We start from the raw sequence: 20,125 nt of genomic DNA, 5'->3' as shown, positions 1-20,125 counted from the left end.
ATAAACGACGAATTTCACATGGATTCATTTTAAATAAAAACATTTATCTCGAAATATTGACCCATGATTTGAAATGTAACAATTGCGTCATGTTGTTTCCCAGATTGCAGTTCAATTGGTATGGGGAGGTTCCCAACTTAAAACTGGTGAACAAATTCATTCTGAAGAAAATATTACGAAGAAGTGGAAGATTGCTATTTTTTTAATATGAGTAATTGGGAAGTCAAACGCTTGATATTGTGTTATCATGCAGTGCAATGATTAGTTGACTCGATGTGTATTTTTGTTTAGTGTGTCTAGTGTTTAGTTATTCTCATCTGGAATACAGTTGTGCTTATTGCTAGTACCCACGAGAACACAATGAGACGATGAAGCATGTTCCCATTAGAAGTATTTCCATCATGAACCATACTTAGATCATATGAACTCGAACATCTGCATTTCCAAGCAATGTGAATGAGCAGAAAAATAAAATGAGAAATACAATCAACTTAAATTTTATGTAAAGGACATATAAACACATTCTTGATATGATTCTATTTTAATAGATTCTGCTCTGTCAACGGCAAAGTCCACACAGATAAAATAAGAGTATTTGAGCCGCCTGCAAGAATTGCATATATTAGGACTGCACCGTATGACACGAGAGAATCAGAGAAGGGCCAGCCTATTGTTTCAGACATTCCCTTCTTTCCCTCATCAACCCTTCCAGAATGCGCCAGTTACTCAAGCAGTCACTTAGGATTCAATGACTTACAAATTACAAAAATGTTTACGAAATGCCCTGAAAAGATGTAATGATCCCTTTGCTCTCCCCAGCATTGGGAAGTCCGTTCGAGGGAAATACTTCCACCTTGGTGTGACACTTCGGTAAACGTTTCTTCCTAATTGTTAAGACTATTTGTGATTCAAAGTTGAAAAAGTGAAGTTCTGAAGGCTACCTGCAACTGGGCAGTTGTTTTTCTGCTTGGCATTTTGGCGAGACTCTTTCATCCAGGGAAAGATTTGCTTGGTGAGAGTAGCAGCGGGGCTGGCGGAAGAATTGGAAATAGACTTGGCTCTTTTCTGTGATGAGGTGTTGCTTGCATTGGGTGAGGGTGGTAAAGGAGGTGGCTGCTGTGGCTCATTGACAGTTGGGGGCTGGGCAGTGCCCTGGCTGCCACTTGTTCTCATACAGTTGCCATTTATATCGGTAGGCTTATGGTTTGGGGCTCTGACACCGGATGTCTGAATGGGGCACGTCGAGCTTTGATAATCATTTTCAACAGATGATGGCGGGTAGGCCTGGTGGCTCGAAGTGTAGCTGTATGCATTAGTCTTTTGGTAGGAGTAACCGCCGAATATTCCGGAGTTATCGTAGTAAGTCGCTTTTTGCATCTCGCTATTTCGAAATGATAGGGTCTTGACACCCTTATCGAATAGCATTGACACCTCCGATCACGTGGCACTGTCACGCCAATCACAAGTCTGCAGCAGTCCTTGAGGTTATGAGGCAAAAGACAATAATGGTGAAACATTAGGAACTCATAATTCAGCGTGAAAAACATAAACGGCAGCCCATAAATAAAATCTCATTTCACATCCGTCAGCAGAATTTGAGTTTCCCTTCTTCTATGAATTACTATTTTACTATTTTGCGAGATAATAAGCTGCTGAAATGTAATATAAATTACTCGACAACTTCTGGAAGACATTTATATTTTTACAAGGTGTTTATGTGTTGGTACCTTCTGAGGAATTAGCTTCAATTTGTAAACTCGGGAAGCGAGTAGAAAACATCTATAGTTCAAACGATGAACAACGTATTGCTGTTGCATCCCTCTTCGATGGCAATTTATTAATATTTCAATGCACAATGCATTACTCTTTTATTAATACCTACCATAGATTATGACTCTTCTATAAATATGCTATCTTGATTTTTAACAAGACATAATTATCTAGCAGTTAAGAAATATAATAAACTTCTGAAATGCTTCACACCACATGGAAAACAACGAATTTTATGCTAAGGCTTTATTATTCCGTAGACTCAAAACAGTGGAAGTCAAAGAACGCTAAAAATGTCCCAGTCATGCTTGACAGAAGTGGACTTCGGTGGGACACACAGTGCTATTCCAGCTGGCTTCACTGATTGAGGCCATTTTTATAATGGTGAGAAACAAAAAGGCCTCTCTCAAAAAGAACGAAAATACCATAGTCACAGGCGACTTGTTCGCCTGCAGCATTTGCTGGGGGTACAGACCGTTTTATTCTGTGATCTAGACAGTGTTACACAAGACATGATGGATCGGACCAGTTTTAAAAGCTGAAAAACCAACGAAGTGTTCCCTCGCCATTGTTGGTTTCTTTTTCTTCAACGTAAGAGAGGTTTGTGTGAAGGGAATGTGTTGCTTTCTGTTACATCTCTCTGCTTTATGACAGAGGGCAGGCAGTTTAGTTAAAGTATAACTAGCACCTATTCAATCGTTTTGTTCTAATTAAAACAGAGAAATAAGCAAGTCAGCATTTTACATCTGCATTCTGCTGCTTACATCGGTTTTAGTTCATGCAGCAGTCTGCAAAATAGCAGATATTACTGGACAAGATTATCTCTTTGGACATATCTGGGAAAAATAATCAGCATAGTAACCTAAGACAAAAAAGCGAGTAAAAGCGTGTTTAGCCTTTAGTAACTGGCAACCTTTCTGAGATAAATGTTCATAATATAAGAATCGATTTGAAAGAATGGAGATCAGACTCTTGTAGTTGTAACAATAGTTGTTTGAAAACACTATATTACATATAAACTGTTTAAATATTATATTTTTCCAATTTATGTACTCTCTGCAATTTGATGACCCTAACACAAAACTGTTAATCCTTCTTCCCGTATTTGTGAATTTATTATTAAACCAATCGTATTTTGTTTCTCGCAAGCTCTGAACCAATTACTTATTAAATGTATCCAACATGGTGAGGGGACTCCCCAGTAAGTGCATTTGTGCTGAAGTGAGGGGCTCAGCAATAAAGCCAAATTTTTTGATTGAAATATGGCACCTTGTGCTCCGAGTTGAGGTTGCCTACGCGATTTGTCAAACTAGGAGGTTATTTCTGTGTCTGGAATTAAATGACGAAAAACGAGGGTTAAAACAAATCATTGTGGAATATACTGGAACCGTTACACGAAAATGATTGGCCGGTGTTTTAAGTCTTAAGTACGATACCTAGTCTGCAAAATCATTTAAATAAAGCGTATTCCCGTATAAACCATCACAAGCATTGGACGTGTGACTTATCTGCTACTATATCACGTCACAAATAGATTTTCGATTCATTTAGAAAAAGCCTTCAGCCATAGAGAACTTGACATTCTAATGAAATATGAGGTTTATGATCTGCGGCCTCCAAAGTAGCAGTCAGGCACACGTGCACATTTCAGCTGTTTCTTTACGAAAAAAAGTCAATGTTTTGCTTTCTTGCCCTATGTTGTTTGTTTTTGTGTTTCGTGGCATTTTATTTTCTTTTGTTATTCTTCTTTCACCTCCTATCCATGCGCGCGCCGTTCTAGTTTAATAATTTTGGCATTATATTGCTGCCCTTTACTTAGCTATTTATCTGAAATTTAATTGCATTTCTGCTCACTCAGTCCCCACCCCCTCCAATGCCTATCTAATCTGTGTTATGTGTAAGAGATAAGGAAGTAACTCAGTATTATTTACTGCCACGGGATCTGAACCTACGCCATTGCAGCCAGCCCCTTCGATTGTAGTGGATTTGAGGGCGCTATCTTCAGAATATCAAAACTAACATTAATATTAAGGTATTGTGAAACGGTTGTGGTGAAGCGGCAGATCTGGTTCAGAAACACCAACTGCTTGTGAACTCTGTTTGAACCTAAATCGCAGCCACGGGCCATAAATCATTTGGACAATGGTCAACTGTTTCTGCGTTCATCTTTCAGATCTTTCTTACCTTACATGTTTTTTTTAAAATGCAAGGGTGCATCACCTAATACAAAGATTTGATAAGTAACACCTTGTTCTGGACCATCACCCTTTAGTTTTGGTGCGTTTCCGAATACATTATCTGCATCTGCGGGGCCCATGGCGAAAAATTACGCCAAAAATTATTAAACACTCTTGGCCAACATAAATGGCAAGTTTCCCTGCAACATTAACGAAAAATAGAAGGGCGAAAGAGGCACCAGTGACACATGCACTATGAAAGGATTGAAGTCATGAGTTAACTTTCCATCTACCATTCTCCTTGGTTTCAAATTCGTCTATACAGCGTGTTACAAAAGTTAAACCGCTTTAATACATATTTGAGTAAATGGTAAAGCTACATCGTTAGTAATATTTGTTTCCTTGTGTGCTCTGGTTCGCTATTTTATGTCACATGTACTGTTTTATTTGACCATGGCCAGACTACTGAAAAAACAGATTCTATCATTGAACGAGCAATCAAATAATTGCTTTCCGTTTTCTTTTGTTTTCAATTTAATCTTAGCAGAGTAGTCCAAGAATGTAAAAGCCAGCCACAAAGGTGGGCAGTTCGTCGTTATTAAGGAGCTAGAGCCCTCACAGTGCATATCAATGCACCTGTCATTGTGTGCTACGCAAAATTTATGACTGCTCGAGCTATGGTCGTAAACGCTTCACTACAGAATGAAAAGAAAAACACTTCCAAAGACTTGCTATCTTCAGAAGTGCAAAACAGTTACAGCGTAGGAGGAAAGACCAGAAAAAGAATGCCCAGACTCCACAAGTTTCTTATCTACGAGGCGTTTCGCCAACTCTTGCAGGATTTTATATAAGCCATTGAAACTTGCCAGGGAATTTGAAATACGGCTCAGACCGCAAGCTTTCCACATCTAGCAGAAGCGCATGGCTGGAGCGGGAGGAACTGAAAACTGTCTTTACTAAACGTCAGCTGGGATCCAAATTTGAAATCAAAGGTTTGATTTCAGGTATGAAGCCGGGAGAAAAAGGGGATCAAACAGGCAAAAGAAACTTTTCACTTTTACTCGGTGTCTGGCAGGCGTTTTCAATGTAATTTTATTCGTGATATATGTCAGCTATTTTAAACTGTAACGAGTTCTACACATTTTCAGAACTTGCTTAACCATCTGATATATTTTGTTAAACATCCCACACGAATATTTGTTGCCTTCGGCCATTGCGCTCCAGAAGAAGCAGATTATTCTTGGGACATGGCAATGTTGATTATGTTTATACTTTGAGGATCAGTCCTGGCAGAGGGACCTGTTCCTATTTCAGTTTGCACCTCACCCAATCTCTTTCAAAACTGCGTTTGATTCCTAAATTGTGGACATCGAAGAACTTTATTTTAAAAATCGAATGGCCTCTCTAGAAAAATAATCCAGGATTTGTAGATAAAGGCAACAGGGTCTCCATCATTAAACCAAATATTCACCCGGTTTCAGATGTTAACCTATTTCATGTGAGGGCCTTCATTCTATCTAACGTAAGTGGGATAAACGCGCTCATTGTGTAGACTATAACGGTTGAATGGATTGTGCGGTTCCCCACTCCAATTCACAATCCATTTTTGTGTTTTATCCAGAAATAATACTCCCATTATACAACCCAATTAACTTATAAACTAGGAACAGTCCGAAATGTGTTGCAAAAGGAGAGAAAAAGAGATGGAACAAAGATATGGAGTTGAGACTGCGTGAGAAAGATTAAAGAACAATGTTTTAGTTCCGAAGTCAAAGTAACTGGATGTATTCAGCTCAAAGGAATCATTCCAATACTTCGTCAAACATGCCCCCTTTAAGATTTAATGAAACGCACCCAGATGTACATACTGGTTAGAAACATACTTCATTCTGGGCATTAAAATTTGCCATGAAGTGATTAGCTTAAGTACGATTTCTTTCCCGTTTTTACTTGTACTGGTTCTTTCGTAGGCCTTAATGGCCCACTGCCTAGACGTGTTACCACGACGCAGACTCAATTTATCAGAATCACAGATTATTTTGCAAAAGCATTGGGTTCTAGCACAGAGAAGAAACAGATTCTTAATAGGCGCAATAACAGGCACCAATGAGGAAACTCAATGATCACCTCCCTGCCTGTTTAAATAATGTATTTCGTTTCTTCTGTATGTGTTCCGGTGGTTAAGATATAAAACCATGAACTAAATCCCCAGGGGTAAATTTCATTTACTTATTGACCAGAACACCAGATTCTGCTACAAATGGGAAGGAGTGAAAAGTATAAAAACTCACCACCGATTTTTTTTCTATCTTCTTTTGGTTGGATTGGATTTGGAATCTGTCCAGATTGATCAGAGGGCACGGGTTTTGTTCTGAAAGCAGAAAATGTAATTAAATACTTTCATCGACACTAATATCATTTCTCTATATGCTATATATTTTAGGTCATCTTATTGACTGCTATCAAACAAAGAAGGGAAAGGACCTTGCAACGGGCCGCTAAGATCCATTTCTGACTGTGGACAATGTATTTCTTTGTTATTTACATAAAATGCGTGGAAAAAAAAACAATGTTTCCTTGTGAGCTTTAATCAAATGGCTTCGTGATTTGGTTATATTTTTAAAAAATAAAAGAATGTTAACTTGCTTTGTTTCCGAAATTAGAAATTGGATACCACTAAATAGCAATGCTACATGATTAATGAGGCGAGCTGCATTGTCAGTGAATTTAAAAAGGAGGGAAGAAAGGGTTAAATAAATTTAAAGTCGGTACAGATTACGGTAGGACATTTGGCTTCTTTAAAAAATATGCCGAAGAACCGCCTCCCGAGAATCTGAGTACACAATAACAAATCATTCTTTTCCAGCGATTTTCATAATCCAAATTGTTATTGCGGAAACATAAAGCTATTAATAGCATCAAGCATTTCAGATCGGAACTTCAATTTAAAGTACCAGAAATGTGCCTCGAGGGTGGGCTTATTACCCAATGAACATGATATTTTGGGGCCTACTGCACTTGGTAGGGAAATAGATCGTTCAGTGGGGCCCTTTCATGGAAAATGGGCCTGAACGGAGCAGTAAATAAGAATCACAATTTTATATCATGCAGTCTCTTGGTTTCCTCGAACTCACTCCAACCCACTCTTTGCAGATTGCCAGTATTAACATTCTTCATAATAAAAAAAAGGCGTCTATTTCTTTTCCTGATGAAGTTTAAATCTGTGCGTTTAAGCAGAAACTACCACCGTTGTCGAACATTTTATAGCCAGCTAACATAACAATACAAATATGGAGGTTAGCAAGAAAGGGCCTGGCGCCATATATAAAGTTCATGAATAATGTATTATATTGACAGGCGGTTATGCTTTGTCATTGGGATACCAAACATCATGTAATATTTTATATCGATCAGGCAGGCTCATAATGCTCGCTATAAAGAGTTTGGTTATACAAAAAAAAGTAACTAAAATGCAATAACACAGCACGGCCGAATCCCCCAAACTCCAAATCAATCTACAAGAAGCAGATGGGAGGTGAAACGAAGCTGAAGTCAGGCAGGATCTGCATTTCAGGGAATGTTATATCAATTCAAAGCACATGCTTTACGTTTGAAAATATATTTAAGAAAGAAAAAAAGCAACTGTGGGCAGATCAGAGGGACAAAGAAATCGCCGTCATTAGATGACAATATGTAAGAATCATAAGGCTTTGAAATGACCTTTGGCTTGTACAGCAATAACTCACCACTTAATGAACAACGAACGGAAGCGCCTCCACTACCTCACAATACAGCCCATCACACAACTTCACCATGGCTTTTCTATCCCTCTTTAATCCCACTAAGACGCAGCACTTTGCAAACTAGTCTCACCAACTTGTGTCTATATAGTTTGAAGTTAGAAGAGGATCCAAATCACAGACGGCAAGGCATCGCGTCCTCGGTCCAATGCCTCCCACCATAATGTGTGTAATGTATTCACGTGGCCATACGTCAATTTAAAAGGTTTTATTTCTCAGTAATCACGAAGTAAATTAAGTATTTGCAGGGCAAAGTCGCTACTTTTCCAGAAAGCAAGAACATTCGGCAAGCTTTAAACACTTGGCTGCTTTCAAACAGTCACTGATAACTTAAGTGTGCTCAGCTATGACCTGGACGGTAAGTTTTTAAACATCTTATTGATTTCGCAGCAGTGTAAGAGAGCTCTCAAACTACCATCCTAGAAGTTAGAAGCGGAATATCCGTGTAAAATAGTGTGGGCAGCATGAATACGTCGGAAAGTTCTGGAAAACTTTTCTTGTCACTTTCCTAAATTGCTAAACTGATTTTGAGAATGATGCCTTGTTTATTACTTCCAGTGTCTGCCAAAACACAGTGCAGCACAAGCCATGAGTCCAGGGCGGTTACTGTACATGGTGCCTGAAAAAGTTGTAACTTTTTGTCAGAGATGAAAAGTTTTAAAGCCACACGAACAAGCGAATGTTGATGGTTACCATGACGTGAGCCGAGGAGAGGTTTATTGAAATTTTAGGTGAAGTTATAAATGAGTGGCCCCATCGAGCAAAATGAAATGCTACTCAGAGTAATTGGATTCAGCTGACTAACATGGCAGCCCAGCAGCTTCGAGGCATGCAGCAATGAAAAATGCTCCACGCAAAAGTTTTTACCGAGCAAAGCACGTATGCAGACTGCAAAACAACATTTATGTCTGTGGACATTCTGAGAAAATGCCCAAATCTGCATGCGAATAATGTAAATTTGGATAATTTATGTTTACATTAAGAAGAAAAACGAAACACCCTCCGTTATTAATATTCAGATTACAGCGAATAGTACTACTGTTATATGAACTTAAAATGGAATTTCTAAAAGAAACAACTTGAATCATATTCCCGATCCTACCTTAGATTAACTTCAGATCAGCGTGTTATGTACAGTAATAGCATTAAGATATGTCTAAAAGTAGGAATTATTACTATACAACTGGAAAATAATAAAGTTGCATTCTTAATAGCAATTAATAAGAGTAATTGAATGCGTTTCTAGAACTGAAAGAGAAAAAAAACAAGTTAACATTAAAAATTTAGAATCTACTGGAACAAGTTCGCCCATATATCTGGATTTAAATATGATGATTTCGTTTTTGAAATTTACCCAAATTGGTTAACTGTAAAGAGGATCACTACAAAAATATTGTACAGAGATTATCTTCTGACACGATTGTTGAGTTAAAATAATATTGATATTTATTTAATATTTAAATACATTTAAAAAATACAGATATGGTGATTTCCAAGAAATTCACAAATAGTTTTCCTTGAAGGACAATAACATTAATTGAGAAATAATTTATACAGGCTGCTGCAATAACTTTAGCCCGCAATATATTTCTGAAGCGCATAAATCAAAGAAGACTGCAGCCTGACGATAAGCTAGAGACAACAAATTAATGTGATTTACGATCTAAGTTTGCTAGTGACAGTTTGAAAAGTTCCCTGGGTTTCTGTGCCTTTTTATTTCGTTTTCCTTTTACATAAAACTGCAGAATCAGCTAAAATGCGCCACAAGACAAATCTGGGACTGCTCTGGATTGTCCGATCTAACCTTTCTCAAATTGCGCACTTTGGTGAAGGAGCAAATGTTTCTTTCCTCTATAAATCGCCATTCCTTGCTACAAAATCAGGTTCCTGGTTTGCTTCTGAAATGGGAACAATGCACTAGTTTGTTTCAGAATTTCATACAATTTGGCATGAATAATATGCCTTCTTGCTGAAGGCATTATCCAAACCTACTACTAAAGGTTGCATATTATCATACGATTGCTTACCTGTGTGTCAATTTATCATAAATCTATGCTTCTCAAACTCAATTTCTTAGCCTGCAGCTGCGAATAATATCCTGCGCCGTTTGTCTGGAGACAGTGCTGTCTTAAACCAGATCTTGCGGTTTTGCAGACATTTCGATACGAAATGCAGACGGTATTCCCGATAGAAATGGCTTCAGTCTCAGGGACAACTACCAATAAAAACGGCGTACAGAGATGCATTAGCTTTTAGATCTAAACCGAGACTTTAGAATCGAGCATTCGACGAGGAAATGGTATTGATAAACCGGTAGGTATTCCTTTAAAAAAAGTTGCAATTTATGAATTTTATAGTGCAACGGATACCTTTTATAATCAGAAAATATAGGCGCTGCCTCAAGATACAGGCATATTTGTTCACGTGATCTGTGTTACCAGATTGTTCTGATTGAGCCAGTAAGTTGAGCCAGCGCTACCTCACTAACATCTATTTAATATGGATTGTTTGGTGCTTTGAGTCACTTCTTACATTAACACTAATGAAGAGCTGAATGAAAATTAAATATTCGGTGTTGCATTTGTAAAAGCATTGTGAGGTAGCGTCTTTCAGAACAGTACCACGTTCACTAAATTGAACAATAGATTTGTATTTTATTGCCTTTTCATAGCCTCTAGGCTGCAGGCTGCTTATCATTCCTCCTGGTGTATTGAGTTGATTAGTGCACTCATTTACTTAATCTAACAAGTATTACTTTTGGAAGAATCGGATTCTGTGTATATGTACATATATTTACATTATATATGACCAAGGCAGCGTATTTACATGAAACACTTCATTTGGTTTAAAATATTTTCGTATTTTGAAAACAATATATATCAATGGGTCTCAAAACCAACACAAAGCTGAGAGTAAAGCGACAAAATATGTAATGAAACTACAATAAGCATGTATTTAGGTTAAATGTTGTGGGGTGATCACATAAAAATCTGGCGAGTGAATTGGACTTCCTATTAATCCCGTTTAGGATTGGAATTAGTTGAGAGAAGCCGTTAAAGAAATGCTGCAGCAGATACGATTTCTGTGAAACTCAATCTCCCTCCTTTCCAGGAAGAGAAATTAATCATCGTTGGTAACTGCAGTTTTATGCAATGAACTTGATGTCTGTGGACTAGGAATTAATGTGGCATTTTCCCTTTCTCTTTCAGGAGAAGCAGTTTAAATCACAAGGACCAGTGACAATGTCTAGTTACACAAACGTCTCACAAAACCAGGCGTTGAATGTCGTTTCATTTCATCTCTGTTAATATTATGTATTTACCCCCGACAAATGTTTTGTGGAAATATAATGTTTTTGGTTAGGGAAAATTAATTTCCAGTTACATTCTATCGAATTGCTTAATATTTCTGTTAAATGTTACTTCCAACTGCTCTTAATATCTGAAACATTTGTCTGTAATTTAATAGCAATAAAAAACATTTCTATTGACAGTAATGCATGACCTTATTGCACCTAGCGCTGGCTTAACGCAACATTTATCTAAATTACTTTACCCTCTGTGGCTTATATGGTCGTTATAAAAATATTGCTTTGCAATTACTGCATTATAAATTATTTAAAAGAAAATAAGGCTTACATCTCAATGTTTAACTAAGGCGTCACTTTCGGTCAAAACCTATGTTGAGCGAATTCGAAAGTCTGTTTTGACGATTTTTCAGAATATAACGATTGTCGTAGGGCTTTGTAAAACAGATAAATCTTTTATATCTTTCAAGTTATCCCGCGTTTGCGACTTTTAAGTAATCACTGTTATAGTATTCTTCGATCCCCAAAATGTAAATAGACCATTTTATCACGGCAAGATTTCCCTTCTCTGATAATTTTATGAGGAGACTAAGATGAAGCAACTAAGTGTTAATGCTTGCCACTGTGGGAACTCAGCTTTACGTGGAATATAATCAAATGGGGACCTGAAGACGGCTTCGACTGCAGCATATGTTCATACAGCAATAAAAAGGAGAGATTTACAATCTTCGCCTGGTCTCGGCAGCCTTTCAGGAATTACTGGTAGTGATTTATAACAGTGGAAAATTGTTGACCCCCCAACCCCCACCCTCCCCAACAACAACTTTCTTCCGATTTAATGAAAAAGTTGTAATTAAAGCGTTTTCATTGATTCGTGTCTGCCTAGTCCTTCGCTAGAGTGGAATTTAACGGTAGATGACACTGAGTTGAAGTGAGAGTCGGCAAAAGAGTAACTTGGCGGTACGACCGCAGCTTTGTCATCAGTAAAACAGCGCTGCATTTGTCATCGGCGAATAACTGAATTAATAGGTTATTGTTTTAATGCATAATTTATTAAAAAAGGAAACGAGCGTTGACTTTACACACGTGACGACAGCACAAATTCAATTTCCAGAAGTGTTTTGTGACAAAAGCAACGGAAGCAATAAATGCCGAGGTTCATTTTGTAAAATATCTCCAATCAATTGAATAAAATCCTTTTTCAAAAGATATCTGCATTTGCCACAGTAATGTATGCAGTTTAATTACACTTTTAGAAAGAGGTTTAGGAACTGAGCTGTCATGATATGCCACTCCGACGCTACAACTATAACTTAGGTTAAGGTCTGATATTACTGTTTCACTTTACACCTTAAAATGTTGACTTGCATTTGTTTTTAACCTTTACCACAAGAATAAAACTTTTGCACATTATTATTAAACGGCCAACAATAAAAAGCCAGATTATGCTTGTACTTTATTGTGTTGTATTATCTATATTATACATGTGAGGCATACTTTAATACGACATCCTATTATTATCATACTAACCTCAAATCAGCAAATCAGAATAGAACAATTTTATTACATTATAACATGTACCGACAGTGAAAACACAGTTTGTTCCTGCTCTGGGTAGAAATCGCAACCATTTATTATTTAAATGAGTCAAGCACGCTCTCCTAGTTTTGTGGATAATCATTTAACAGACTACTATAGGAAAGACAAAAACTCATTTTCTGTCAAATCAAATCCCCGTAGGTGCAAAGGAAACATTTGTTTCATCTTTTAAAGCAAAACATCTATTAAAAAATGAAGCACCAAACGTTCATGAATATAGTTTCTGTAGACGTGGGTACCTGCAATTGTTCTAGTTGAATCTCATTTACAGACTTTCCATTACATCTCAAAGAAAACAAAATATATGACTCGTGGTATTCAATATAAACTCAGGCCTCTATTTCACTGTGTACAAATAGGCAGCAGATGCCATGACAGCCGGCATTGTTTGCAATAAAGCACAACTAAACCGTAAAATCTACGCCATTTCATGACACTCAACTACGCCTTAATAATAATCTCATCGCAGCCTTACTAACATTTACCCCCACCTCCAAAATGCAGCCGGTACAAATTTCTGCATCTGAAGTTTATCATGGTTGTTCCAAAATGTTAAAGCTAATCCGAATAGAAGGTCAGTATATCTGCCTACTACAACTTATGACTGTCGCCTGGTAGCACAGAGTAAGAAGCAAAGGGCGCTATTCATCAAATATATATGACAGTTACATTCATTTGCTATCTTAGCAGAAACAAAACTAAAATTGTTTACCTACCAAGCTTCCATTTTTCAGTTTCTGGCAACGAACCACAACAGCAAAGTGAAATAGCGGACCATTTGTATATAATATTCTTGGGATCTGTTCACTTTTCAAGTGTGATAGAGTCCTTTGCTTGGCCGATTAATGACGACGCCGTGTTTCTTTCGGGACGTACTGCATTAATTATTTAGTAAATCACGTGGCCGAATCAAATATAAAAGGATACATAAAATCTTGCCACCTCTTCTGGACATAATCATAAAATGTATAAGTCTTTACCATTTGAGAAATATTTGGTTGGTAAATATCTTTTAAAATTCTAAAGGGAAAGACTAACAAATATGGCTGTTTAGTAGCGTTGGGTTGCATCAGCTTTGTCCCATTTTGAATGACCAGCCTATGGCATGGTCGGATTGACTCTTTGCCTTCCTTTCAGCTGTTTCTCTTTCCAGGCTAGGAGCAAAATAACGGGGCAGTGTACACATAACAATAACAGTTCAGTGAACATTCCTCATTTAAGTTTAAGTTTATTCGGATTTGTTCCATGAAACTAAATATTAAAATTATTTCCATTTTAAGGAAGTCAAATCATAAAAGGTGGGTCATTTAATGCCCGTATTTGTCCTTTAAACGTGCATGGAGCTAAATACATGCGTGTACCAAAAGTATGCATGTACATTATCGCATACGCACCCACGCATATATACATACACGCATACATCAATACATATACCGTGGCCATATCCACATATGTACACATGCACATGTACATACATGCATATACATAAATACATACTAGATACATGCATACAAACAACACACAGCTAGATATAATGGTTATATGTAGCCATGGGGAGCTGTGTTGAGCGTCGATAGATATAAATATGCAAGTTGATTGATTGTGATTGATATTATATGTGACGTTGTGAATTTTGAATGATATAACAGTTCAGAAATCATGATGTTGTTTACTTTTATGTTCTGTGCTTCCCTTGTTTGCCTACTCGATATTTATGTGACAAATTACACAGTGAAAGAACTTGAAAATAATTAAGATTCTGAATTTAAAACATCTGAATTATGAATTGTAACCAGTGCCTACTAATACGTGTAGCTGGATAGGTTAAATATTGATAAATTACATGACTAAATGAATATGAGACGTTATCAATTGACCTTGGTGGTAACTGCGGTTAAAAGTAGACTGCTTTTCAAGGAGATAGGTGTTGCACAAAAGTCAAAGTCATATACTGCTTACAGCTTCTTTCAGCATATATATGCTCTGGTCATTTAGACTGTGCCTTGGAAAAGACAACATTTGCCGCTGATTAATTGCTACTTATTGGGGCTTTTCGCACACATTGTAACTGGGTTTCAGTGACCTCTGTTTGACCAAATATTACAAAATATTTTTAAAAGTTCGTTCAGTTTCACTTTTCGTGGGTGGTTGTAAAAGAGAAAGGAGACTCCATTGCACTCAACTGTCATAGTGGACGGGGCAGACTTTTTTTGGGTGGGGGGAGGGTGGGGTGTTAATATGAGTTATAACTCGGCATAACATGGGCCAGGCCGAAACACCTACACGACAGGATGCTGTGTCTACTCAGAGACGAAAATGTGACTTCTTTTAGTTAAAACAAATGAATTATGACAACATTCTGAAATCTTATCCATAATAAGGATGCAACACTGCTCGAGAATATAATTACTTCCAATCGTACTACTGGACGTTTTGTTTATTTGTTTTTATTGTTTTACTGTTACATATGCTGGGATGTCTTTTAACTGGCATGAATTCAATTCTGGCTTGTGAAACCAACATGGGCCGTTATTCCACACAAACATCAACCGCTGCAACGCGACTTCGAATGTTTTGAACATATCAATGAATGTGGCAAAACTATATTTTTGTGGCGCCTATATGGAGAAAGAATTACAGTGGGAATCTCAATGCAAATACTAAGAGATAAATGTTTGGGAGAGTTTCTGAGCATTTACTTTATTCAGCATCGTAGAAAGCAGAGCAAGAACATATTGAGTTGAAAAATAGGCAACGTCTGAAGCTGAGTAAATGAACAAGGTCTATGTTCTATCATTAGAGGTAACGGCTGAAATGTCACTTCTGTGAAGGTGCGAGGGTGGGAGAAAAGTGGGGTTTAGAGGCACCGTGCATGATCCTAAAATCTACATGTCCTGAGAATAGATGCAAAAGTTACCCCTGTAGAAATTGGAGTAGTTCATACGTGAGAAACTATTTCAACTGGCTTTAACTAGAGGGTGTCTGTGTTGAAACACATAGAAAAGGCGAAGGGTAGGATTGAGTCCAAAAGGTCAAGGGTTTAGAGGTCAGTCCTCCAGGCTGAAATACAGCTAATCGAATAGAAAATTTGTCCTCTTGGTGAACCTGTTTCTACAGTTTAGCCGAACTTCAGTAAAAATACCTTTTCAGCTTCTCAACATGAAGGCGTCAGAAAAGGACATCTTTGCTTCGCGTGAACCTTAGCGTTTTGTGCTGATGACAATGATTTAAATGGCATAGAGAATATCACTCATTTATAATATCAAGACGTGGATATATTATAGTAATGTCATGTGCAAGTCTGAGAACTACACGGCTTATCCTATAAAGAACAAAGCATCTTGGAATTCGCCTTTTCAAACAGCCCATGTCCAGCTAAGCCAGCTGCAGGCTTGCAGGGCAGTAAAGGGACAGGAAAGAGAGCTGCACCGCCAACTTTCTTTTGTTACTGAATGCTACAAAATCGAGTTTGAACATCGAAATTCCTCGGAAATAGATTTTCTTGACTTCTTGCATTTTGACGGAATTCTGGCATTTCCATCTAAATTGCTGCGTGATTGCGAATAATGATTTCCTGAGAGTTGGTTTGGCACGGTTTCCTTTTAGCGGATTAGCTAGCCCATTAACACGATACCCTCCGGACTTTTTTCTCCCTTTAAATACACAGCCTTTCTACCGTTAGCTTCGATTATTTTAAGGCAATATTGTGGACACTCGCCATCTTTCTTTTCCAAAGCTCCAGTTTTGCGGGTGGCAGAAAAATCAAACGGCCGAAATCTAAGCCATCTCACATTTGTTCGCGCGGTTTTAGTAATGTGTGAGGAGATAGCCCTCAATTGTAATCACACAACTAAACACAATCGCTCGCCGTTTTTTTCCCCCTCTCATGATTAAGAGAATTCAGAGAAAACACGCTTCATTGTGAGAAGGCTGTACCTTCAAAGGTTGGACAATTCCTCACACAAAAATAACTTATATTAGCTGTGGCCGGAAGGGTTTCTTGAGAATTTAAAAAATGTATCTTTATATTTAGCTTATGGAGGTAATGTTATCATGAAAGCAGTAAGGCATGTTCGAATATCTAATGAGCTTTTCCTTCGGGGCACCAAGAAGACTTCATTCCATTTAAATATCTGGATATCCTGCAATGAATGACCGGTTTAAAACATCGCATAAAGGAATTGAATGCGAAATCTCCATGACATACCAATGTGCCACTGATTGATATCGTGAGAATATTGGCACAGTGCATCCAGTCCTGTGTTTCAGGAAGTTCTGACTCGTTTCGCATGCTTGTAACATAACATTAGCTTCCTTCAAACTGCCAGAAACAAGAATCTTCAGCAATTTGTGTTTAGGTGTAAATTACCTAATTGAAGAGCCTCTCGGCTATTGTCCCTGTCCCTCTAAATCAAGCACCAGTGTGTCTTTACAGATTAATAGGTTGGTAAAAAAACGAACAGGGCTCTTCACAAAGCAAAATATGCACGGTGTGGAGAGTTTCTGTTTCTAAACTGTGTACCTTGTAGCATTGTTGTTCGCTCATCCGTTCTGGAGAAAATCGAAAGGAAACGCATTCCCACTTGTAATACTAAACGTTCACAGATTGGTGTAACCAACTTACTCATTTATCAACTAACAACCCGAGAAACAGAGTTTAACAAGCATCCTGAACACAAAGTACTGTTGCAATATTTCACTAACCGCATTTCTCTTTCAGAAATCTTGCTTTAGATTACATCGGTTGGTGTCTTTACCTAATTTGATATTGAATTGGAGACACTGGATTTTTTGGCATTTTGTATTGTTGCATGTAAGGTCTATTTTCATGACATTTGCACACGATAGCGTCGCAACAGGAACGGTCGTCACATACAAGATTCCATGTGCAGATACCGAAAAAGGAAAACCACTCACGCTATTCAGCTTATTACTACTAAATTTATTTTTGAACTTTAGTAGTGCGTACGAATTTTGGTATCGTTCTTGAACATAAAAATGTATGCAATCTTGCATTGTAGACTTGTAACAATAATCCATCCAGCAGCACAATTACAAATACCATTTTCTCATTTTAAATAAAGAAACCACATAATACTATCTAATTCCTGATCACTATAAATCTCAAATACCAACACAACATACACAAAGAGATGGAATCGCAAAAATGCACATTACAAGCAAAATAGCTGTGGAAATCAGAAATTACCACAACAAATCACTGGGCCTTCATTGTAAAATAAAAGACCATGAACAAGCGTCGGAGCCTTTCATTTTCATGCGAGCAGACTACACATGTATCTTCCTGGAGTGTACACCTCGCCATGTCGTCAAGGTCTTAATGCCTCGCACTTGTTAAGGTTACTAAGGTGTACTGCATGATAAGAATAGCCACTGACTAAAATCGCAATGGTTTCAGCTGCAGCTAAGGTGACTTTCTCCTTTTTTATTGTTTCATTTCCTACATTTAAGAACAAAGGTGAGGCACAAGACAAGGTCCCTTCAATGCCATAAAAATCAGCAGGAAAGCACCTACAAGCCATGTTATCGGTACATGCAATTTCTGCCTGGAAATGTCTCATTATATACACTTAAAGAGCCACTTAGAAGAAGTGTTTCTATAAACTTGTGAGGTCTGTTTGTTGGTCCTTGGAAACAGTTTGTAACTGTTGATTGGAAGTCGAGGAAGAACCAGAGGATCTGGTCTTTGTGTTAGGCAGTTTGTGATCTTTTTTCCACTTCATTCTTCTGTTCTGAAACCAAATTTTGATCTGGCGTTCGGAAAGACATAAAGTGTGAGCTATTTCAATCCGACGTCGTCGTGTCAGATACCTGTTAAAATGGAATTCCTTTTCCAGTTCTAAAACCTGCTGCCTTGTGTAGGCAGTTCGTGAACGTTTTGGTTCCCCTCCTGTGTAATTAGGGTTCACTGAAAAACAAAACAATTCAAAAACCATTCAAATCTGCACCTAAAGTTTGTCAGCCGCTTTCACCAGTCAGTCCTAAAGGCAACGCCTGCACGCACACTGCACTGTAATAGTATCTCTGCTAGGAAGTTCAAATATATATATATATATTGTTACTAAGGATCACTTTAAAGTTCTTTCGGAATTGGGGATATAACATGTCCCTGTTACTCTCAGGCTCGAGTTTTCACATGGAGCCAGCCACATGGCCAGCGGCCTATTTCCTCAGCAATAAAAATTTATGATGGGTGTAATTGCTGGTCTTTTTAAAAACCGCTCATAAATCCTCCCTTGAAGGAGTTATTTACGGTAGACCTGTATCAATGGGTCACAAATATTTGCCAGGGATGGCGATGCAGCATGGGGGGTGGGGAGGGGAGGTAGAGGAGGGGGGAGGTGGGGGGGCGAAAGGGAAACCAAAAAGTGGATCTTACCCGTGTTAACGTGGATTTTCTTCATCCAAGGATAAACCACTGCTGGCTGTTTGGTTGCTGTGCCGTTTTGACTCTTTGGATTATGTTGCTGCTGGCTGCAAGGCCGGCCTATGGACACTTGGAGCGGTGCAACGGGCTCCCCCTGCCCTGTGAGGTGGTTCTGAGGAGCGGGCTGTGCCTGCAGATGACCCCTCTGCTGCACTGGAGAGCCCCGAGCGTTGCTGCAGCTGTACGACTGGCCGCTGTAGTTTGACCGTGGATAGATTCCTTGGTGCTGAAATTCTGAATCCTGCGACTGGTTGTAATACTCTGAGCAGTGGTCAGGTATGTAGTTATTTTGCGAGTATTCCTCGCAAGGTGGAAATTTGGGATCCACATATTTAGTGTTCATCAAATACGAACTCATGGTCATTAATTTCTGAAGGTGGAAAATACTAATTTTTCTCCAGTTGTCTTTTTTTCCCGTTCCATAAAGCCCTCCTACTTGCTGTCAACTGAATAAAGTTAGTCACCCATGTGACCGTGCGAGCCAATGGCGTGGCCGGGCCCGATTCCCGGATAAGGAAACAGCTAATGACAATTTTTTACAAACTTCGTCCAGAAAACCTTGATTTAAAAATAAATTTAAAAACTGGAAGGTCTTGATTTTCTCCCCCCCAGCAGCCACTAAGTATTTGAAACTGGTTCCGGAAAATACACACAGTAGAGTTTCCCATTTGGAGAGAATAATTGTTCACTCACTGAGCGCCCGAATATTGCTCAGGTAATTTGCTCTTTTGTCAAAAGAGAGATTTCCACCATTCCTTGCCGCTTTTCAAATAAATCAAGGAGAGCGAACTCATTCGGCATGTTGGTGTTTGTTGTTGCAGTTTTTTCCCCGGGAACAGCAGGACAATAGCGAGGGTTCCTGGAGAAACGGCCAGCAGTCCAACGCACGCAGGGTGACAAAGGAATCATCCAGTTAGCCAAAAAAAGGAATAACGGAGCTGAGGGAAATAATTACAGCCATTACCGATGCAGAAAGATCTTTTGGACAAAGTTATTCAAAGGCAAACATGGGCCTAGTTCAATG

At 38.3% G+C, this 20,125-nt stretch overlaps 1 protein-coding gene across 7 annotated transcripts in view; it reads right to left on the bottom strand.

Annotated features, from left to right (window-relative positions):
• The window catches only part of LOC144503704 (homeobox protein Hox-D5), a 38,042-nt gene that overhangs the window by 2,087 nt on the left and 15,830 nt on the right, over window positions 1-20,125 (bottom strand). For 3 of the 7 annotated variants that reach the window (XM_078228457.1, XM_078228458.1, XM_078228456.1), the window contains exons 3-4: window positions 6,239-6,318; window positions 942-1,478 (exon numbers count right to left, since the gene is read on the bottom strand). In XM_078228457.1, the coding sequence (XP_078084583.1) occupies window positions 942-1,425 (484 nt within the window). In that variant the 5' untranslated portion in view covers window positions 1,426-1,478; window positions 6,239-6,318. Of the gene's footprint in view, window positions 1-941; window positions 1,479-6,238; window positions 6,319-17,582; window positions 18,583-19,053; window positions 20,040-20,125 lie in introns of those variants that run through there. The other 4 variants (XM_078228463.1, XM_078228462.1, XM_078228461.1 and 1 more) reach the window with 2 other exon arrangements.

This window comes from Mustelus asterias, chromosome 14 (assembly GCF_964213995.1).
Source record: "Mustelus asterias chromosome 14, sMusAst1.hap1.1, whole genome shotgun sequence".
Taxonomy (NCBI): domain Eukaryota; kingdom Metazoa; phylum Chordata; class Chondrichthyes; order Carcharhiniformes; family Triakidae; genus Mustelus; species Mustelus asterias.
This window is presented reverse-complemented; position numbering and strand designations above follow the sequence as displayed.